General features: G+C 31.2%; 1 protein-coding gene across 1 annotated transcript in view; it reads left to right on the top strand.

Annotated features, from left to right (window-relative positions):
• The window catches only part of LOC117178165 (icarapin-like), a 101,159-nt gene that overhangs the window by 77,366 nt on the left and 5,222 nt on the right, over window positions 1-18,571 (top strand). The window contains exon 3 of the mRNA XM_033369443.1: window positions 18,070-18,185. Within this exon, the coding sequence (XP_033225334.1) occupies window positions 18,070-18,185 (116 nt within the window). The remainder of the gene's footprint in view (window positions 1-18,069; window positions 18,186-18,571) is intronic.

Here is an 18,571-nt window from a genome sequence, read left to right as displayed (position 1 = left end):
ATTTTAGAGATCCTCTAGGGAGAGTTGAGACACGTTTCCCCCTCCAATAATCGCTGCTGTACCGGAACTTTCATATTTTCATGGGGCGCGAAAAGTTTAAACCGTTTTATTTTTTATTAATTTTTGTTTTAATGAAAATTTTGAAGTATATGTGTTTGGAAGTGAATATTATTTTCCACTAAACTTAATAACTACCCCTCCGAATAATTAATAATGTTCTTGTGTAAATGTTGTCTCCATTCTGTATTAAATCCTCTTAAAAATAAAATTGTGATTTTAAGATAGCGCCAACTCATGCCAATAAAAACTCATAAAAGTTTAACTAGTTCCAGTACAGCGGCGCCAATCAGATTTTGAGTAACCCGTGTCTCAACTCTCCCTTGAGGATCTCTAGGTTATTTGAAGACAACCCCCGACCCTGCACTGAAATCGAGAGTGTGATGTATGTTGAATGTTTAATTTTTAATTTAAAATGCTTCAAATTTAGAATTGCTCCCCATTAGATTCTTTATTTTGGAGAATCTTTTTTGAATACTTCTAAGTGTTAAATGGTCACCTTATAAATACAATCTTCAGATTTTATGTCACATGCTTTATTTTTATAGAATTCCTTTAATAAAATCGTATAAAAATTTCCGGCGAAGCGAGTGAATTTTCATTAAATTTTTATTCAACAAGCAAACAATTATACTTTTCGATCGTGTTCCGCGATATTCGCCCTGGTGTTAGAAGCATCTGGCTCGCTTCGATAGATCATAAAATTTTATGAGCTTAAATATCTCGCCGGCATTAATTCACCAATTTCTATTTGTTTTTACCATTGGCTGCGCGTATTGCGAATTAATTAAAACCGAAAATGAGCAGAAAATCTGTGATCGTTCGTAAAAAGCGATGTTGCGTGTGATGCTATGATTATAGTCAAGCAAAATCGGACATTTGGAAATCGAAAATGGGAAATATTAAAAGCTTTGTACGACATATGGCCAGCGAGTTATTTCGGACCTCTGTCATGAAAGGACTTTATTATGAAATGGAATTCAATCTCCTTTCCCCTTCACGAATGCTTCTTTGCATTCACCGCCTCTGCTAATTTTCTCTTCATTTACATTTTTTTATATAATTGACATTCATTTAGTTTGTTTTGATTTTTATACACCAAACTTTGCATTAACTGGCACGTATGCTACCCTTACAATTAACACACTGAAGTTCGACCAAACTTCCGTTTTTTTAAACATTTTATTAACTCCAAATATTTTAAAATTTTTTTCTGCAATTTAAATATTTCGCTCTCTCAAATAAGTAGTCACTAGAGATACAGTTGTTTGAAGTAAGATTCTTTACTGAAATAAAAACCTCTCGCGTAAGTAAACATATTGGAAATGTTGGCTGATAATGATTTTCTCGTTTGATACTTTTATGAAGGCGTTGTTTTTACGATGATTAAGCGTTTTTCTTTGACGGATTTATACATTCGGTACAAAATGATGAAATATGGAAAAGCTCAAAGATGAATAGTTATGCAAATTGGCACCGGAAAAAATGTGTAAAATACTTATCGGCTCGATATCATTTAAAAAAATTTAAGTGCGTAATTAATTAAAATAATTATATCCTTACATAAACTGAGAAATGCAACCTTTTTCTTTTATGAAAGAAAATTTGGCTAATATTTGGTATTTCGTATTTTTTAGAATTTTTTGTTCGTAAAGATTCATCCAAAATGTCAAAGAGTTCAATTCGATTACAGTGTTTCAATTTTTTTTTAATCTCTCTCTTTTTTGTAGAATATTACATAATTAACTTGATATTAGTAAAGGACGTGGAATAATTTAATTTTTAAATAACCTTAAACCGATAGCATGCATTATATCCTAAACCTCGTCCTAGACTTTGGTTCGCTTGATAACCAATACCTCGACATTTCACGAAAACGTCAAATGGCGGGGAAATAATCTACGGCCTTGCTTCACTTGAAAAACGAAAAATGAAATGTTCGTGGAAAATATAAAATTACTATATTTTTCTTATGCAAAAACAATAAATTAAAAATGATTCTTATACATTATTTAAAAAAATTGGTTTTCTACACGCGGATATTAAAAAAATCCAATCTCATAATGAAGGAAAACTGAATTTCCATACGTTAACATACAGATTCAGCAGGTATGACGAGAACATCTTAATTTGCCTTCCTCTTCTTTCATATTTTTTTCAATTTTTATTTAAAATGGAAGTTGTATTTTCGTTTGCATCTTTTTTTAAATATCTAAGAATCTTGTGCATTAACAGGTTGGTTGTAATACTAGAAAAATCGGCAAATTTTGGAATGTCACGGAATTTGGCAAAAATCTTGCAAAAGTCAAGGATATTCTATTAAGATTCTGGTCTTCTAGTATTATTGGTCAGGGAATATGAAAAATGGGGTAGAGAAAAATTGAAAAATTATGAAAATGTAATTTTGCGGCTACCTGAATATAACATTCTTGTTAGTAATTTATTTGCCTGGTATTTCTATTTATTTTTTGCAGTTGCTTCAGCCTGATGATTATATTTTTAGTTAAAAATGTTATTTGATTAAAAATTCATCAATTTTGTTGAAAGTTAACAATTCAACTATTTTAATTTTGGTAGAAAATAACCTGTTTTGTAAAATTGTATATTTCGATGTTAAAAATTCATCTATCCTATACTCAAGGAAGAAGGTATGTGGCCGCTCGTCGTCTTAACTACTCTTTAATTTTTTCATGTAGTCCGGTCACTTTTGGCGTAAGTATCTCAAAGAAGAAAAATGGCTTTAAAAAAACCGTACAGTGCATGTCAATGTGCCTTTATTTTTGCCCGCCTCGAGGGCACTTTCTCATAGCGCGCTTCTCGCGCGACTTTTGGTACTCGCGATTCGCGCTCGATAACGTATTTACCTCGCGCTCCGAGCTCGGTCTTTGTATATTCCTTACAATCGAGCAAAGATTTCTTTAAACTAAGGATCAAAGTATCGGCAACAGTAATATGGTGATAGTGAATTATCTTTTGTTAAAGCTCCTTCGGCTTTAACGCATACATTCTCATCACGTATCTCGTGCTTCGCACTTAAATTTGTACCTCTACTTGCATATCATTTTCATAAATGTATCTTGTTACAGTTCATAACATGCACTGATATAAAAACAGACGTAGTTCCATTATCTCGTTTATAAAAATGCACATTCTTTTTTTTTTTAATGTTGATAAACATTTTATTGCAACTCTTGCCGGTTTTTCAAAAAAATGAATTTGGTCACTTCCAATTTCATTTTTACGATTTAAACGTAGCACATACGGTCTGCACATCAGTCTTACCTTTTTTTAACTTCTACATTAAATCCCTAACCTCAACTGAGAGAGTTGCTGAGCTTGATTTTTGCATTAGGTTTTTAATTTTTTTATAAATACACTAATATGACGAAAAAATTGCCATTTTTCTACTTGACGCTCCCAATGCTCGTCAGTAACAGGAAAATTGTTGAAATCGCCTAAGTTCCATAGAGTAAAATTAGATAAAGATTTTCCAACATTATACAATAAACAAAAACAAAAAATTTATAACCAAATTATTTGTTGAGAAAATGTTTCCTACGATTTTCCATAATTAAACGTTTTTACATTCTCATCAGAGAAGATATTAGATTTGTCTAAAATTTGACCCCCCCCCCCTCCCCCAGTTTTTGTCAAATGACCACGTTTTGAGACCCCCTGAATCCGAAAAATAGGTTTTTACGAATGTGTCTGCCTGTCTGTATGTATGTGTGTATGCCTGTCTGTGAAGCCGATAACTTTTGAAAAAATTAATCTATCAAATTTATCAACTCATCCTTAATGTTGCTGAATTTATTATGAAGATCCGTATTACAATTCTGACATTAAAAAAAAATTTCCGTTGACAGATGCCCCAATAATGCATTTGTTTATTAAACTTATTTTTAAAAATCACAAAAATTGATTAAAAAAATTATGAATTTTGCTGAAGTTATCATGCAGTTCCTAATTTAAGTTATTAATGCATTTCCTTATTAAATTTGTTTATAATATAAACAACTATAATCTTGAAAGAAATTTTTTTAATATAATATTGTTTCCATTAAAATTTCTTGCAATATGACTTAAAAAAACGTATAAGTATGAAAAATCATAGAAATCATTTTTTCAATAAATAATTTGTTTAAAAAATTGTTTTTTTGTTTATTGTCTAATATTGAAACATCTTTAACTAATATAATTCTATGCAACTTATACCATCCCAAAAATTTTCCTTTTATTGACGAGCACCGGGAACGTCGAATCAAATAAAATGGCCATTTTTTTGTCATATCTGTTCACTTATCAAAAAATTGAAAACCAAATTTAAAAATTAGGCTAGACAGAAATCTTATTAGCTTTTTTTCAAATTTTTCTTGTCGAAATCGGTCAATATTTGTGGGCTGCGCGTTATTTTGAACCAAACAAGTCATTTTTCCCACTGTGCGGCTCTCAGTTAGATACGAAACCAAAAAATTATTTTTTGAGAACCCTATTATATAACTGAAAACATCAGCAAGATTTTGCTTCTCTTGAATTTTTTTCAGCGTTCATTGGCTTAAAATGTTCATTTTCCTCTGTTTTTTTTTTCAATTTTGTATATACTAATAACTCTGGTAAATTTTGGTTTTATCAAGAAAAAAAGTAAGTAGGAGAAATTTTTTGTCTTTTTGATTACTATAAATAATTGTACAGGGAATTTTTGAATCTTGAAAAAAATGGTCTCAAAAATTTTCAAAATATGCTCACTTTTTGAATTTTTATCCAAAATGGCTGGCTAACGAACTTGACCTTTAGTTAAGAGCACTAAAAGACTATACCAAAGACCAATTCAATCTGTCAATTCTTTCGAAAGTTATCGTGTTAACAAACTAAAAATCTACGGACACAACAGACAGACATATTTGTAAAAACCTTTTGTTCGTATTCAGAGGAGCTCAAAACATAGACATTTGACAAAAGGGGGGGGGGGTCAAAATTTATACAAATCTAATACCTTCTCTGATGAGAATGTAAAAATTAATTATTTTCATAAATGTCACTATAAAGTGGTTTAAAAAAACTATCATCAGTACTACTGCACCTACGACAACGAAGAAAATGTAAAAGAACATACTAGTTTTCTGTTATAACAATCATAAAAAAACGTTCGATTAATAATGACGCAGTAGAGATGTTTGCTTCATTAAAGTGTACGAGGCGTGTTCAAAAAATGAGGTGACTTTATGGTTTTCTCAAAAAATATTCATTTATTCCTCAATAGTTATGTTGTCCCCTTCAAAGTAATCCCCCTCATATATAATACACTTGTGCCAACGCTTTTTCCAATCATCGAAGCACTTCTGATAATCATTTTGTGGTATAGCCTTGAGTTCTTTCAGCGATGCAGTTTTTATCTCCTCAATCGTTGAAAATCGATGTCCTTTCATGGGTCTCTTCAGTTTTGGGAAAAGAAAAAAGTCACTGGGGGCCAAATCCGGTGAATATGGAGGCTGAGGCATGACTGTGGTGCTATTTTTGGTCGGATCTTTTTATCAAAATTAAGCAGTTTTGGAACAAATTTCGCTGACACACGTATCATGCCCAAAACGTCCGAAAAGATAGCATGGCATGAGCCAACCGATATGCCAACATCTTCAGCAACTTCTCTGATGGTAATTCGGCGATTTTTCAACACCATTTCTTTCACTGCTTGAACGTTTTCATCTGTTGTTGACGAGCTGGGACGTCCAGGGCGAGGTTCGTCTTCGACATCCTCTCGGCCTTCTTGGAACAGCTTGTACCACTTATACACATTTTCCTTACTCAAAGTAGACTCACCGTATGCAGCTGTCAACATTTCAAGACTCTTAGAGCACTGGATTCCATTTTTCACACAACATTTAATTCAAACTCTTTGCTCCATTTTTTTCGAAAGAAGAAAATCGCCGAGCACAACAAACCCTTCTAACCTTTTACGCTTCTGCCAGAAAAACAACACGAGCTATATAGTCAAAACTGTGAACATATGATCGTGACGAGTGTACCAACACAACAAAACAAAAAATTTAAAACTTGAATGTACGTAGCCCGCGAAAATGAAAAAGTCTCCTCACTTTTTGAACACACTTCGTATAGCGGCACATTCAAAGAACCGGGCGGGCTTCTGGATCATTAGTTATCCTGAGTTCATTGTTTTTATATAATCTATTTACATGGTTTTTACACATTTCCTTTTTCAAAGATTAACAGCTTCGTCTCGTTGTGATAGGTGCGGTAGTATTAGAGATAATTTTTTTCTTGTAAACTAGTTCATAGTCAGGTTTATACAAATATGACATTTTTGAAAACGATGTAAGTTCTTAAGGCTTTGAAGAATAAATAAAAAAAGATTCGAGATTTTCTATGCAAATTTTACAATACAGGAGCTTCTGAAAGTTTCAGACAAATAAACGTTGACAGTTCCTCCTCAAATTTTTGCACAATAACCGCGAAGCATGCAATCGACGCAAAAATAAAGACACATTGACATGCACTGTACAGTTTGTTTTATTATTTTTCTTATCTGAGATATGTACGCCCAAAGTGACCGGACTACAGGAAAAACCTAGAGAGTAGCTTGCCTTAGGATACTGAGTGTGTCGTTCGTGCATGGCTATTCGGTTTAGAAAGGTATGTTGGTGGTATATATGAATATCGCTCGTCGTCTTTGCCATAGATGCCTAGAGTGATGTCAACAGTACTATTGCGTGTGCGTGAGAGCAACTGGCTGGCTTGAGCACGTTCTAGCCTCGTAGATACGAGTGCCTTCGAGTCGCCACGATTATCGCATCTGTCTAAATTATCGATGTAAACATTTATAGTGATGAGTTGATACTATCGTGCAGAGTTCGGCTGGGGCGAGGGCTAAGGGGATAAAGATCCGAATAGTACATACCTCCGAATAATTTGAAACTGCGTATATCCATGTATTTGGACCCGCTAATTACGAAAATGATAGTGAAAATACCCGCAAATTTGATTTTCATGGTGAGAACTATGAAAAATCCATAAAAATCATGGTTTTTCGTGTGTAAGTTAGTAAATAATAAAAATTTACGAAAAAGCTTCTAATAAAAGTTGTAGGTTGAATTTAACCAGCATTATTTCTGTGGCCAGAAAAATACATACGTTTTCGGCAGCGGTTATGCATGAAATTTTCATCTTTATCATCAAATATCTCGAAAACTTTTGCTAAGTCTACAAATTTTGTTAACATTATTTTATCATCATTACTTGAAAATTCGTCTTTTTGGTAGAAAATTTAACTATTTGGTTAAAAATTCGCTTTTTAAAATTTTTAAATCGAAATAGAACTATTTTCGACTTTAGTTTCATCTTTTTTGTTTAAAAATTGGACTATTTCGATGAAAATTCGTCTTTTTAGGTAGAAAATTCAAGTATTTGGTAAAAAATTCAACTATTATTTTGAAAATTCAACTGTGTTATTTAAAAATTTGTCCTTTGCGATTAAAAATTCATCTTTTATGGTAAAAAACTCATGTTTTTGTTGTTGAAATAAATTAATTATTTTTTAATCATTTAATTATAATCTGAAGTTGTATTGTTTATTGCGTTTGTTAAAGATTGTATGTTAAAAATTTTACAAAATTAAAAATCTGGTCTTTGAATGTTAATGGTCAGAGAAAATGAAAAACTAGTTAAGGAAAAATGAGGGGAAAGTGAGGATACTTTGAAAATGGAGATTTTGGCCACCCTGGTTAAAAAGAAATTTCAATGTTGATTGAATCTAAATTTAGTTTCTTTGTTTTAAATTAAGTATTGCATAAATTTTTTGCACCATATCTGTTAGTTCATGACCGACATTTTTTTGACATTCGCTAAGATCATAATTCACTTTCGCACTAAGTAGGTTGAGCCTAACGAGGGCTATAACTATAATGCAAAGGTCGACTTTATACAGGTTAACAACAAGGTCGGTACATAACGAACTTTTAATATATCATATATATTCTTTTGCTTTCACCGCCAAAAGGCATGTGAGATTGCAAAATCTTCGCCCGTTATATTCCGCCTGAAAAAATTAAAAAACGAATTCAGAGACCTCGCTGCATCGATATTTGAAAGGATTTTGACGAACTTTCAATTTTCAGGTACCAGAATGTTGACTCGTCTCGTACACTTTCCAAATGGAGCGTAAAAGAGTCAATGAACAGCGAAAAACTCTCATTGTGCAACAGAAGAGGAACATCTCCTTTGCACATTTTGTCCCTTTCACATTTATTCCTTTTTATGATCAAACTTTTTCGCATTTAAACTTTACTTTCGAATTTATAGACTCATTATGGAATTGGAATTACGGTTGTTAAATTTTTTCTCAAATGAGTGCTTTTTCTAATAAAAATGTTAAAGCTATTCTCGGAATAGATAATTTTGTAAAGTTTGTGAAATATTCAACTACCCGCAGAAAGAAAGAAATTCCACAAGGATGGGGAATTATTATTTCATAGTAGAATTGTTTATGATTATACACAAAACGAAAATCCCTGAGTACGCAATAGCGAGATAACCGTAAAATATGTATGTAAAATCTATCAGCTACCGCGCATGCATGATACATCCTCACTTACGTAATAATTATTACGAGAAGGGGTCGTATTGTTATTAACGTCTACATTATTTCCATTAGTGTCAGCTTTCGCGTTATTAAATGAATATCTTTCCAACATATTGACACAGCATTAATAATATATAATACTATAGATATTATTTGATTTTCAGTAATTAAATTCTGAAAGTAATTTGGTTGTTAAACCTTGATCCTGTATAATTTTCAACTTTGGTTACTTAAATTCTTATCATTTATTTATACTTCCATATTCTATACGAAACAGAGTAGGCTGGGTAAAAAATTTTAATACAGTGAAACTCTGAGACTGGGCCGGTTTTGGGGCTGAAGGAGGTGGGGAATTGCCCAGATAGAGGGCCGTTTCGTATAAAACGATGTTGTTTGTTCCGACGGGCTGGTGAGATTTTTTGTGACTCCCGGACTTACGAAAGATCCTGTGGAGGTCATTAGGAATCTCTAAATTCCATTGCATTGTTCCTTGGTTAGTCCCGCAGTTAGTCTCAGTAAGTCTCAGTGCGTCACGAAAAGCATCGCTCCAGCCTGCCGATTCGGCGAAATACCCGTCGGAAAGGTTCGTAACTCTGTCGGGAACACTCGGGAGATCTGTTTCGAGTACCGCGCGATGAACTTTTCGAGGGAGTCTCGTGGTAAGTCACAAGAAATCTGAAGTTAGTCCGAGGGAGGTTTTTAAGAAGTCTTCGTTATTCCGGCGGCAGTCATTGTTAGTCTGACTCCCTAATTTCGAAGTGACCAGCATCTCGGTTTGTTCACTTCTCAGAGACCCCGCTCACCCCGCACAGCTCCTTTTACTCCTACCTGCGGCGCGGCTTCAATTCTCGGAAGAACTATATCACACGGAGAAAAAGATATCGCACAATGATAACGCAAAACCTCTATATTGCAAGAAAGCGCAATATGATAACGTGCAATCAGGTCCCGGAGCTTTGTACGATACTATAATGCACTAATATCACAGAAAAAAATGATGTTAAGTTTTGTTGCTTTCGTCTGCTACAGCGTCCTTAGCGGCAATAAATAGCTATAAATCGGCTAGAGTAAAATATAAGATCCCAATTTTTCATTTTACCAGTACTAATCTTCTTTTTTTTCATAGCAGAAGATGACCCCAAGCATTTTCACCTGAAACGCTTTTTACTTTCTGTTTTTTTTTCTTTGAACATCTTATTATCCTTTTTTCTTAATTTTTTAAACAGAAATAAGCGTTAAGCTCATAAGACTTCCAGTCTACCCTACCTTTTTCAAAAAGGTACTTGGTTTCCAAGGAAAGAAGCTTTTGGGACTTCCATATTTTCTCTCCTGACCATTTGTGTTACTGCTATCAAGTTTTTGAAATATTTGATTTTTTTTAACTTCATTATATATTGCAAAATATATAATCCTTTTTACAATTTCAAATCTCAAGCTGGAACTGGAATTGTTTTCGTATATAACACAGGCCAACAAAATCAGGTTGACCCTCTGATCCAGAAACCAGAATATACTTTTCCGAAGTTTTTTGGCATGCTGAATCCGAATCTGAGGTCCAAATTTCTCAATTGGCTCTGGTTTCCAAGATATCCTAACCTAAAAGTGCAAAAACAGCGGTTTTTGCCTATATTTAAGATTGTGTAGCATCGAATTTTTTCATTCCTCAAAAAACCATAAAAGCCATTTTTAAGTATAATCTCGCCCTTTCGAATGCCGTTGAGTTTGCTTAAATATCTTTTGTTTTTACTGAGATATCACACTTTCACATTTTTATGTTTGTGAGTTTACCTCTGTTTAGGGCAAAAATCGCTGTTTTTGCACTTTTGGTTAGGATATCTCGGAAACCAGAGCCAACTGAGAAATTTGGACATCAGTTTCGGATTCAGCATGCCAAAAACCTTCGTAAAAGTATATTCTGGTTTCTGGGTCAAAATTTTGTCGGCCTGTGTAATCAATACTTATTGAATTACTTTCAATCAGCGAAGCGACTTGACAGTAACAAAGCACTAATTATTAACGCTTCAAGATTCCCAAGCAAGTTTAATTTTAACGGAAGACGAGACGCAGTAATAAATTCAAAACTGTGACAGCACATCGTTCTCAGTACCTAACTAATAAATATGATCGAATAAGGGAAAATAAAATCAAATTACAATTTAAATTTGCAAAACCAGATTTAATTTTGATAAAATTTCGATTTAAATTCTCTCTTTTGCGTATTAACCTTGGTAACAAATTACCTAGAGTTTAAAGCAAAAACTGAACTCAAAATATAACCAAAGTTTAACAAACATTCAATTAAAATTTTTTAATCTCAATTTAAGAAAGACGATAGAAGAAATAAAGTATCCTTTCTTTCATTCTGTCCGCTTTCTTTATTTTAATCTTTTGTCATCTCTAACTTAAAAAAACCACATATAAAAATATTGCCTATATCAGAGATATTTATTATTTTTATATAATGAAAATGTAATCACCTTTTTCGAGGGGTTAACTAATAGCAATGTTTATGTACACATACATTCTCATGTAGGTACACCTGAATTCCAGAATTGAAGAGAATTAAGAAAATTCGAAGAATTAAACAAATTCATTGAAGTAAGAAGTCTTGAAGTGATTTGAAAATAATTTAAATATAAATAAATGCACAAAATTAAGAATACCATATTTAATATATGTTTAGTAATAAAATGTTTGATAACAAAAATATGTTTAGCTGCCGTTAATTTTCAAGAGTTGACTGGAATACAGCTGAATGTATTCAAAACAATTCAACTGAATTCAAGGGAATTCAAATTATTTTTAAGAATTATGAGAAATTCAAAAGATTTAAAAAGAATGCTAAGAATTCATGTGACTTCGGAAGATTTTAGTTGAATTCAGGAAGTTTTAAGTAAATTCAGAAGATTTAAAAAAATGCAAAGCAATTCGAATATAACGAAATGAAACGAAAAAATGCATTCTCTCAAACGTACCTCAGCACGGTACGACTGAATCAAGTTTAAATGGAAGTTCCGGGTAAATGAGATTTTTTATTGTTTGTGGTAATATGGCATCTCGCGAACATTTTAAGATGAAAATGAAAATAATAAGTTGGACGCTTTTTGAAAAAAGTAGATTTTCGTTTTTATTTACTAAAAAATGAAGAAATTGTCGTAAGATTATGCGGTAAATATTGGTTAAATTTATTGTAATACATTTTTTTATTCAATATCTGTCATCTCACGAATATTTCAAGATAAATATAAAATGTTTCACCATTTTCATCATAAAATGTTCTTTATGTTACAGAAAATCCCGTTCAATGGAAAAAACCTATTCAATAAAATTTTACCAATATTAACTGTATAATTTTATAAAAAGAATCGACTTCGTTCATGAGATTCCATAGAACCATAAACAATAAAAATCTCATTTACTTGGAATATTCATTTAAACTTGGTTATGCCTCACCGTGCCATTGGTAAGGATTTAAGAATTCACTCGAATACAGATTAATTTATTTGAAAGAATTCGAAGTAAATTCAGCATATTTTATCTGATTCAAATCTTTCAAAATCATTACAATTTTTTTTAAGAATTCGAGAAATAAAATAAATTGATCGTACTAACAAATTTCAGTTATTTTTTTAATAAAAATTAAATAAAGGTCTGTCTAAGGAAACTACTCTACAAAAAAAAAGAAAGTAATGAACCCCTTCAACTTTGGCGTTAGCAAAATGTGCTTGAAAAATTCGTATCATATCATTTTTTTTGCGTTGAATGTAGATTTAAAAATTGTCCTCCAAAACATTTTAAAAAATGGTCATACAGGAAAATATCAAATATGTGGAAATAAGAATTTTTATAAGCATATTGCGCAAGTTGAAGGCGTTCATCAATCAATACCAAGTTAATTATAATTTTTCAGGATCCCAATTAGGAAGGGCGATAAAAAAATCAGTTTAACAAAATTACGACACACCTTGATATTTTTTTCTAAATCATGAAAAACATTACTGTATAAATTTGAGGGAAACGTATTGAAAATATATAAAATAGAATATTTTTCCTGAATCAGTAACTAATTGATAACTTGCAAAATATTGATTTATTAGAAAATTGCAAAATATATAAATTGTGTTGAATTACAAGAGGAATACGAATGTGATGGTAAATTTGACGAAAAATATCATATTTTGTTCATTTTCCATATTGTTATTCATATCTTGAACTTATTTGAGTGGTCAAAGCATAAAGGAAACCAAGCCGAATTCGTAAACCTGTATTCATAATCACTTATCTTTATTAATTTCAGAAATATTCTCTATCAAAACTTGAATGCCATTTAGGGAGTAACAATAATATTCGGATTTGCCTGAAATAATTTTTTTCTGCATTTAGAAAAAAAATATCAAGTTGCACCGTTATTTTTTTTTTAAGTTGATACTTTTTAACCCTAATTCACTAGTTCCGATTGCGACTTCTATCGTTTATTTTTTTGGACCATGTCTAATATATATTCATGACATCCTGGAGATAATAAAGTTTTAAAAAACTGTTTTGTTCAAGTTAATATTTAATACCTAGTTCAATATCTCTACACTGGCATCGTTCGTTTGTTTAATACAAATTGGTTGAACAAAAGCTCCGAGCGCAAATTCTATCAATTATTCCTTTCTCCATAGATGTAATCTTGAGTGCAGTTCTTCACAGTCAGTGAAGTATGAAAGAATTTGCTCCTTTAAATATGTTGTTTTTAATTTAAAGTATATTTCGCACCAAATTTTTATTAAAAAAAAATAATTTTTAACTGGTTTAAAAAAGTTACATTTTAATTCCTTTTTTACATTCTCATCAATGAGAAGATATTTGTTTTATGTGAAAAATGACTTACAGATTCCATAAAATGTCGAAAATTTAAGAACGCCTGAATCAGAAAAAATAGTTTTTACTTGTCTGTTGTAGTCGCTGTTGTTGACGTTGCTGTGTTGTCGTCGCCTGTGAACACGATAAGTTTTGCCAGAATTATCGGTTTTAATTGCGCTTTTGTACACTAAATTTTTAAGGCCATTTTTTTAGATTTAGAAATTGTATGTACGGCTATTCGTATATCTTATTAAGCCAAATAATTTATCCTAATGACTTTTTTCTATAAAAAGAAAATTATCAGAATTATAGCATTTTTATAATCCAAAAGAACAAATGAAAATGGACATTTTAGGCCAGAAAACGCATGGTATGAAAAAAAATCAATAGAAGAAAAACGTTACTTTTTGAAAGCCTTACAAGATTACCATAACTTTGTTTAATTTTCTTGAAAAATCGGGAATTGAAATTTTGATCGTACAAAAAATATTGAAAAAACAAAAATTCCATTTTACGGTCAAACTGTGCAAGATACGACGAAACATGAATAGGCCAAAAGTGTGTATTTTGAAAAAAAATACACAAGGTAATAAAATGTTTGATAACAAAGTTGTTTTTAAATTAGATGTGGAAATTTGTTCTTACCTTTTTTCTCTCACCAGACACTTGATGAGAATATGTTCGTTAAAGCCGAAGGAGTTTAGAAAAAAGAGAATTCACAATCACTGCGCTTTATTTTTTTTTAGTTCCGTAGAACACCTCGAATCCTAATTTAAGATAATTTTAACTGAAAGTGAATTCAAGGTTTTCACTAAATTCAACTTTTATTTAACGGATCGCAGTAGAATATGGTGCATGTCTCCTCATTAGTCTCATCTCTTCCACCCTTAACTAGCTTGCATAATAATACACTCCTGATGGACTGCATCGCGTCGGAACGACGAACGTCGATGGCTAATTTCCAAGCTATTTCCTTCCTTCCTACGTCTGCCATGACGATTCGTTCGTGCAATTTTCACATCCCGACTCCATCCAGTTATTCTCACCCCTTTTCACCCCTTTTCACCCCTTTTCACCCCTTTTCGCCCCAAGCGCCGTCCCTAATGAACAATTACACCCAATAAATCATGCGACCATTTCACCCTGCTACCGTAGGCTAACCGTGGAATGTCTATCCGAACCCCCTAATATTTTATTTTGCCTCATTTCAAGTTGATTACACTTTTTAATTTTCAATGGAAGTCTGCATCCTAATTTAATTCCTTTTATGATATTACTGTTTTTCATTTAATATATAGTTTTGTATTCATATTTTATCATCTACTAGAACATTGATAAAATATGAATAGAAATATTATATATTAAGCAGGGTGACTGAAAAGCTTCATTACAAAAATTTCCTGTCTCTCCGTGATCTTCCCTGCTCAATTTTTCATTTTCCCGTATTAAGATTCAAAGACGAACATTTTACCTTTGTAACACTTTTAACATAAAATCTTTTATAAACAGAATAAAACAATACAATTTCAGATAATAATTTTACTAATTTTTTTGTATTTATTTATTAGTTTCAATAAAAAAATATTACTTTTCAATACAAAAGGACGAATTTCTAACAAAACAGTTGAAGTTTCGACCAAAAATATGAGTTTTTATTTTTTTTAATATTACGTTTTCAATGAAATATTTGAATTTTTAACCGAATTTTTTCAGTTCAAACCAAATAACGATTGTTTTAGAAGATAATTGAATTTTAAAAAGTGGAATATCCGACAAAAAGGATTAAACTGTAATCAAAAACCGTTTCAGTTTCTAGAAAATATTTAAGCCTTTAAAATAAAAGATTAATTTACAACTAATTGATAAATCTTTAACTGGAATAGTTTAATGTTTAATTGAAGAAATTAATTTTCAACTAATAAACGGCTCTTCAACTAACAATATCAATTTTCAACTAAAATGATGATTCTTTAACAAAAAAATTATTTTTTCACAAAGTGTTTAACCCTCCAACCAAGTTGTTTAATTTTGAAAAAAAAAAATATTTTTAACAAACCATGTAATAGTAGATATTTCAACCAAGAAAGATTTTAAGTTTAAATAAAAAACGAATTTTCAACAAAATAGTTTAATTCTGAAACAAAGAAAATTTAATTTTTAACTGAACAGTTGCATTTTGATCCAAAACCGTTTAATTTTCAACAAAATAGGTGATAACATTTTTAACTAAGAAAATAATCGTCCGGTGGAAATAAATGCACAAAAAAATGGAAGAATAATATTATATGAGGTTGGTCGTAAAACTTCATTTTCCTTATTGTTGAACTTTTTCCTCACTATTAATATTCAAAGAACAGAATCTTAATCTTCTAACATTTTTTAACATAGAATCTGTATAAATGGAATAAATCAATGTCAAATTCAAATTTTAAAATGTCAAGTTTATTATCCTTGACATTTATTCAGAATGCCTCTCTGATATTCCCAAGATTTTTTCATAATCCCTGACTTTCCCTGCGCGAATAAAATTCTCATACTTTTCCCTGATTTCCATGTTTTCTCTGATCCATGGCCTGCCTGTTCAATTAAAAGCAGTAATTGCAAAAAATAAAATAAATTAAGATGCAGACTTCTGTTAGAAAATAAAAATGTAGATGACAGAATCCTTAACCGTAATCTCAATATTTTTTAATATTCAAAAAACCAAAAAATATATATTTTCATGGCTTCACCAGATACAATATTTTTTATTCGTTAAGTTAATTCGACTATTTGAATGTTATTGAAATTTTGTAAAGTATTTCAATTTTTATTTGATATAGGCAAAAGTCATTTTAATATTAAATAACAGACCAAAATCAGCTATGTTTATCAAATTTACTATTTTTTCTAAGAAAATGGATCGTATGTGTATTTTCTGTAGCATCTAGTATTTAAAAAAGTAAAATGTAATCGCTTCAACAGCATGTGATAATATTTAAATATGTCTTTAACTAATATTATGTGGACATTTATTGGATAATATTGGATAAAATTGGATATTTATTGGATTGAATTTATTGGATGAAGTTGCAATACCTTCATTCGTAAAATGCAAAGTTTACCTATGTCAAATTACGAAGTTCATTTATAGCACATTTATTTCTGATAATTTTCTTGCATAATTTATCTTTATATTCGTCTTGATATGTCAGTCTTTTTCTACTTATATAGCACCTTATTCGACAGTAGTAGAAAAGCCCTACCCGGTAAGACATTTTATATCGGATCTCATCAATTTTAAATCAGTAGGACATTTATTTCTCATAATTTTTTTATTTTCCGTGATTTAAATACTCGTCTTACTGTGGCAGGAGTTTTCTTTTTCCAACCTAACTTCCACTAAGTAGAAAACCCTTCTCCTGTAAGACATTTTATACTGGGTTTTCTGCATTTTATATCAGCAAAATATATCATAATACGTATCTAAAATTATTAGTAGCATATTCATTTCTAATAATTATAGTTTTTTCGTAATTTAAATGCTCATTTTACTGTGGGAATATTTTTCTATTATTTTTCAACCTGACTTAGACTAGGCAGAAAAACCCGATCCTCGTAGGACATGTCAGACCGGTTCTCGCAAATTTTATATCATAGTAATACATTTTTTTTATTATTTTTTTTCATAATTCAAAATTTCGTCTTACTGTAATCGTATTTTTGTACTTATTTCCAAACTGACTTATAACAGTAGAAAACCCCCACCCTGGTAAGACCATTTATACCGGTTGTTATCAACTTAATATAATAAAAATATGTGTACCATATACGTATTCAGAAATAGTAGCAGTCAATTTATTGCTAATAGCTATATTTTTTCGTAATTCAAATACTCCTCTCTCTATGATAGTATTTTTCTACTTCATATTGCCAGCCTCACTTTAAAAAAGTAAAAAAAAGTCGATGCTGGGCAGGACATTTCATACCAGTTCTCATCAATTTGATATCATATTAGCACATTTATTTTATAGTTAAATAGTCGTCCTCCTGTTTCCGTATTTTTTAAATCGTTTCGAACCTGATTTAGTCAATGTAGAAAAACACCTATCCTGGCCAAACATTTGATATCTATCATTGTAAGACATTTTATACGGGCTCTTACAAATTTTTTATCATAGCAGCACATTTATTTCTAATAATTATATTTTTTCAAAATTCAAATATTCGGCTCATTATGGCAGTATTTTTCTACTTATTCCCAGTATGACCTGACCGCAGTAGAAAAATTCTATCGCGGTAAGACAAGTCGCATTTTATATCGGTTCTAATGAATTGTTTATAATGTCACAATGGATGGTGACGTTTTAACTTTAATAATTTTGTTAATGCAGAAAAGTATATTTTTGATCGTTTTATAACAGCGTTATTAAAATTAATTTATTACAAAATAATGGCAGAAATAATTGGAGGTCTCTCTTTTGTGGATTATTTTGTGCTAGGTATATAGCTATATGAATGCAATTATTTTACATTCGCATGACCCATCACACGTCCTTCTTTTATTCAAATCGTTATCTTCCCTTTTTCAGATGCCATGAACAGACTAAGGGAGCAGATGGCTGGTGTCTTAGCAGGTCAAATTGGACAAGGTATTGGACCTTGGGGAAATATTCCCGAAGGAGCGAATACTACTTCCACCACCAAGGTGAGTGACTGAGTTGAACCGCTTTTATTTAAGTATTAAAGAAGCAGACAAGAACGACCCATAGAATTACAGGGTATCTAGCGACCCGGGAAATCCGGGAATTTGTCGGGAATTTTTTGCCTCTTGAATAATACGGGAAAATAATTATATCTGTGGCCATGAATTTAATTTAGGAATTTATTTTTTCTGCGTAAAATTTTTATTAATACGAGGGTAGTTCAATAAGTCCTTAGAATGAAGTATAAAAACAATTTTTTTTGGGTAAATTTTTTTTTATTTTTCATCATAATCTCCTTGGAGCCCTATACACTTGGTCAATCGCTTTTCAAGTTTTTTTAATCCTTCAGAAAAGTGCGTTTTCGGAAGTTCCTCAAAATAAGCACTTA

Source organism: Belonocnema kinseyi, chromosome 8 (genome assembly GCF_010883055.1).
Source record: "Belonocnema kinseyi isolate 2016_QV_RU_SX_M_011 chromosome 8, B_treatae_v1, whole genome shotgun sequence".
Classification (NCBI taxonomy): domain Eukaryota; kingdom Metazoa; phylum Arthropoda; class Insecta; order Hymenoptera; family Cynipidae; genus Belonocnema; species Belonocnema kinseyi.
This window is presented reverse-complemented; position numbering and strand designations above follow the sequence as displayed.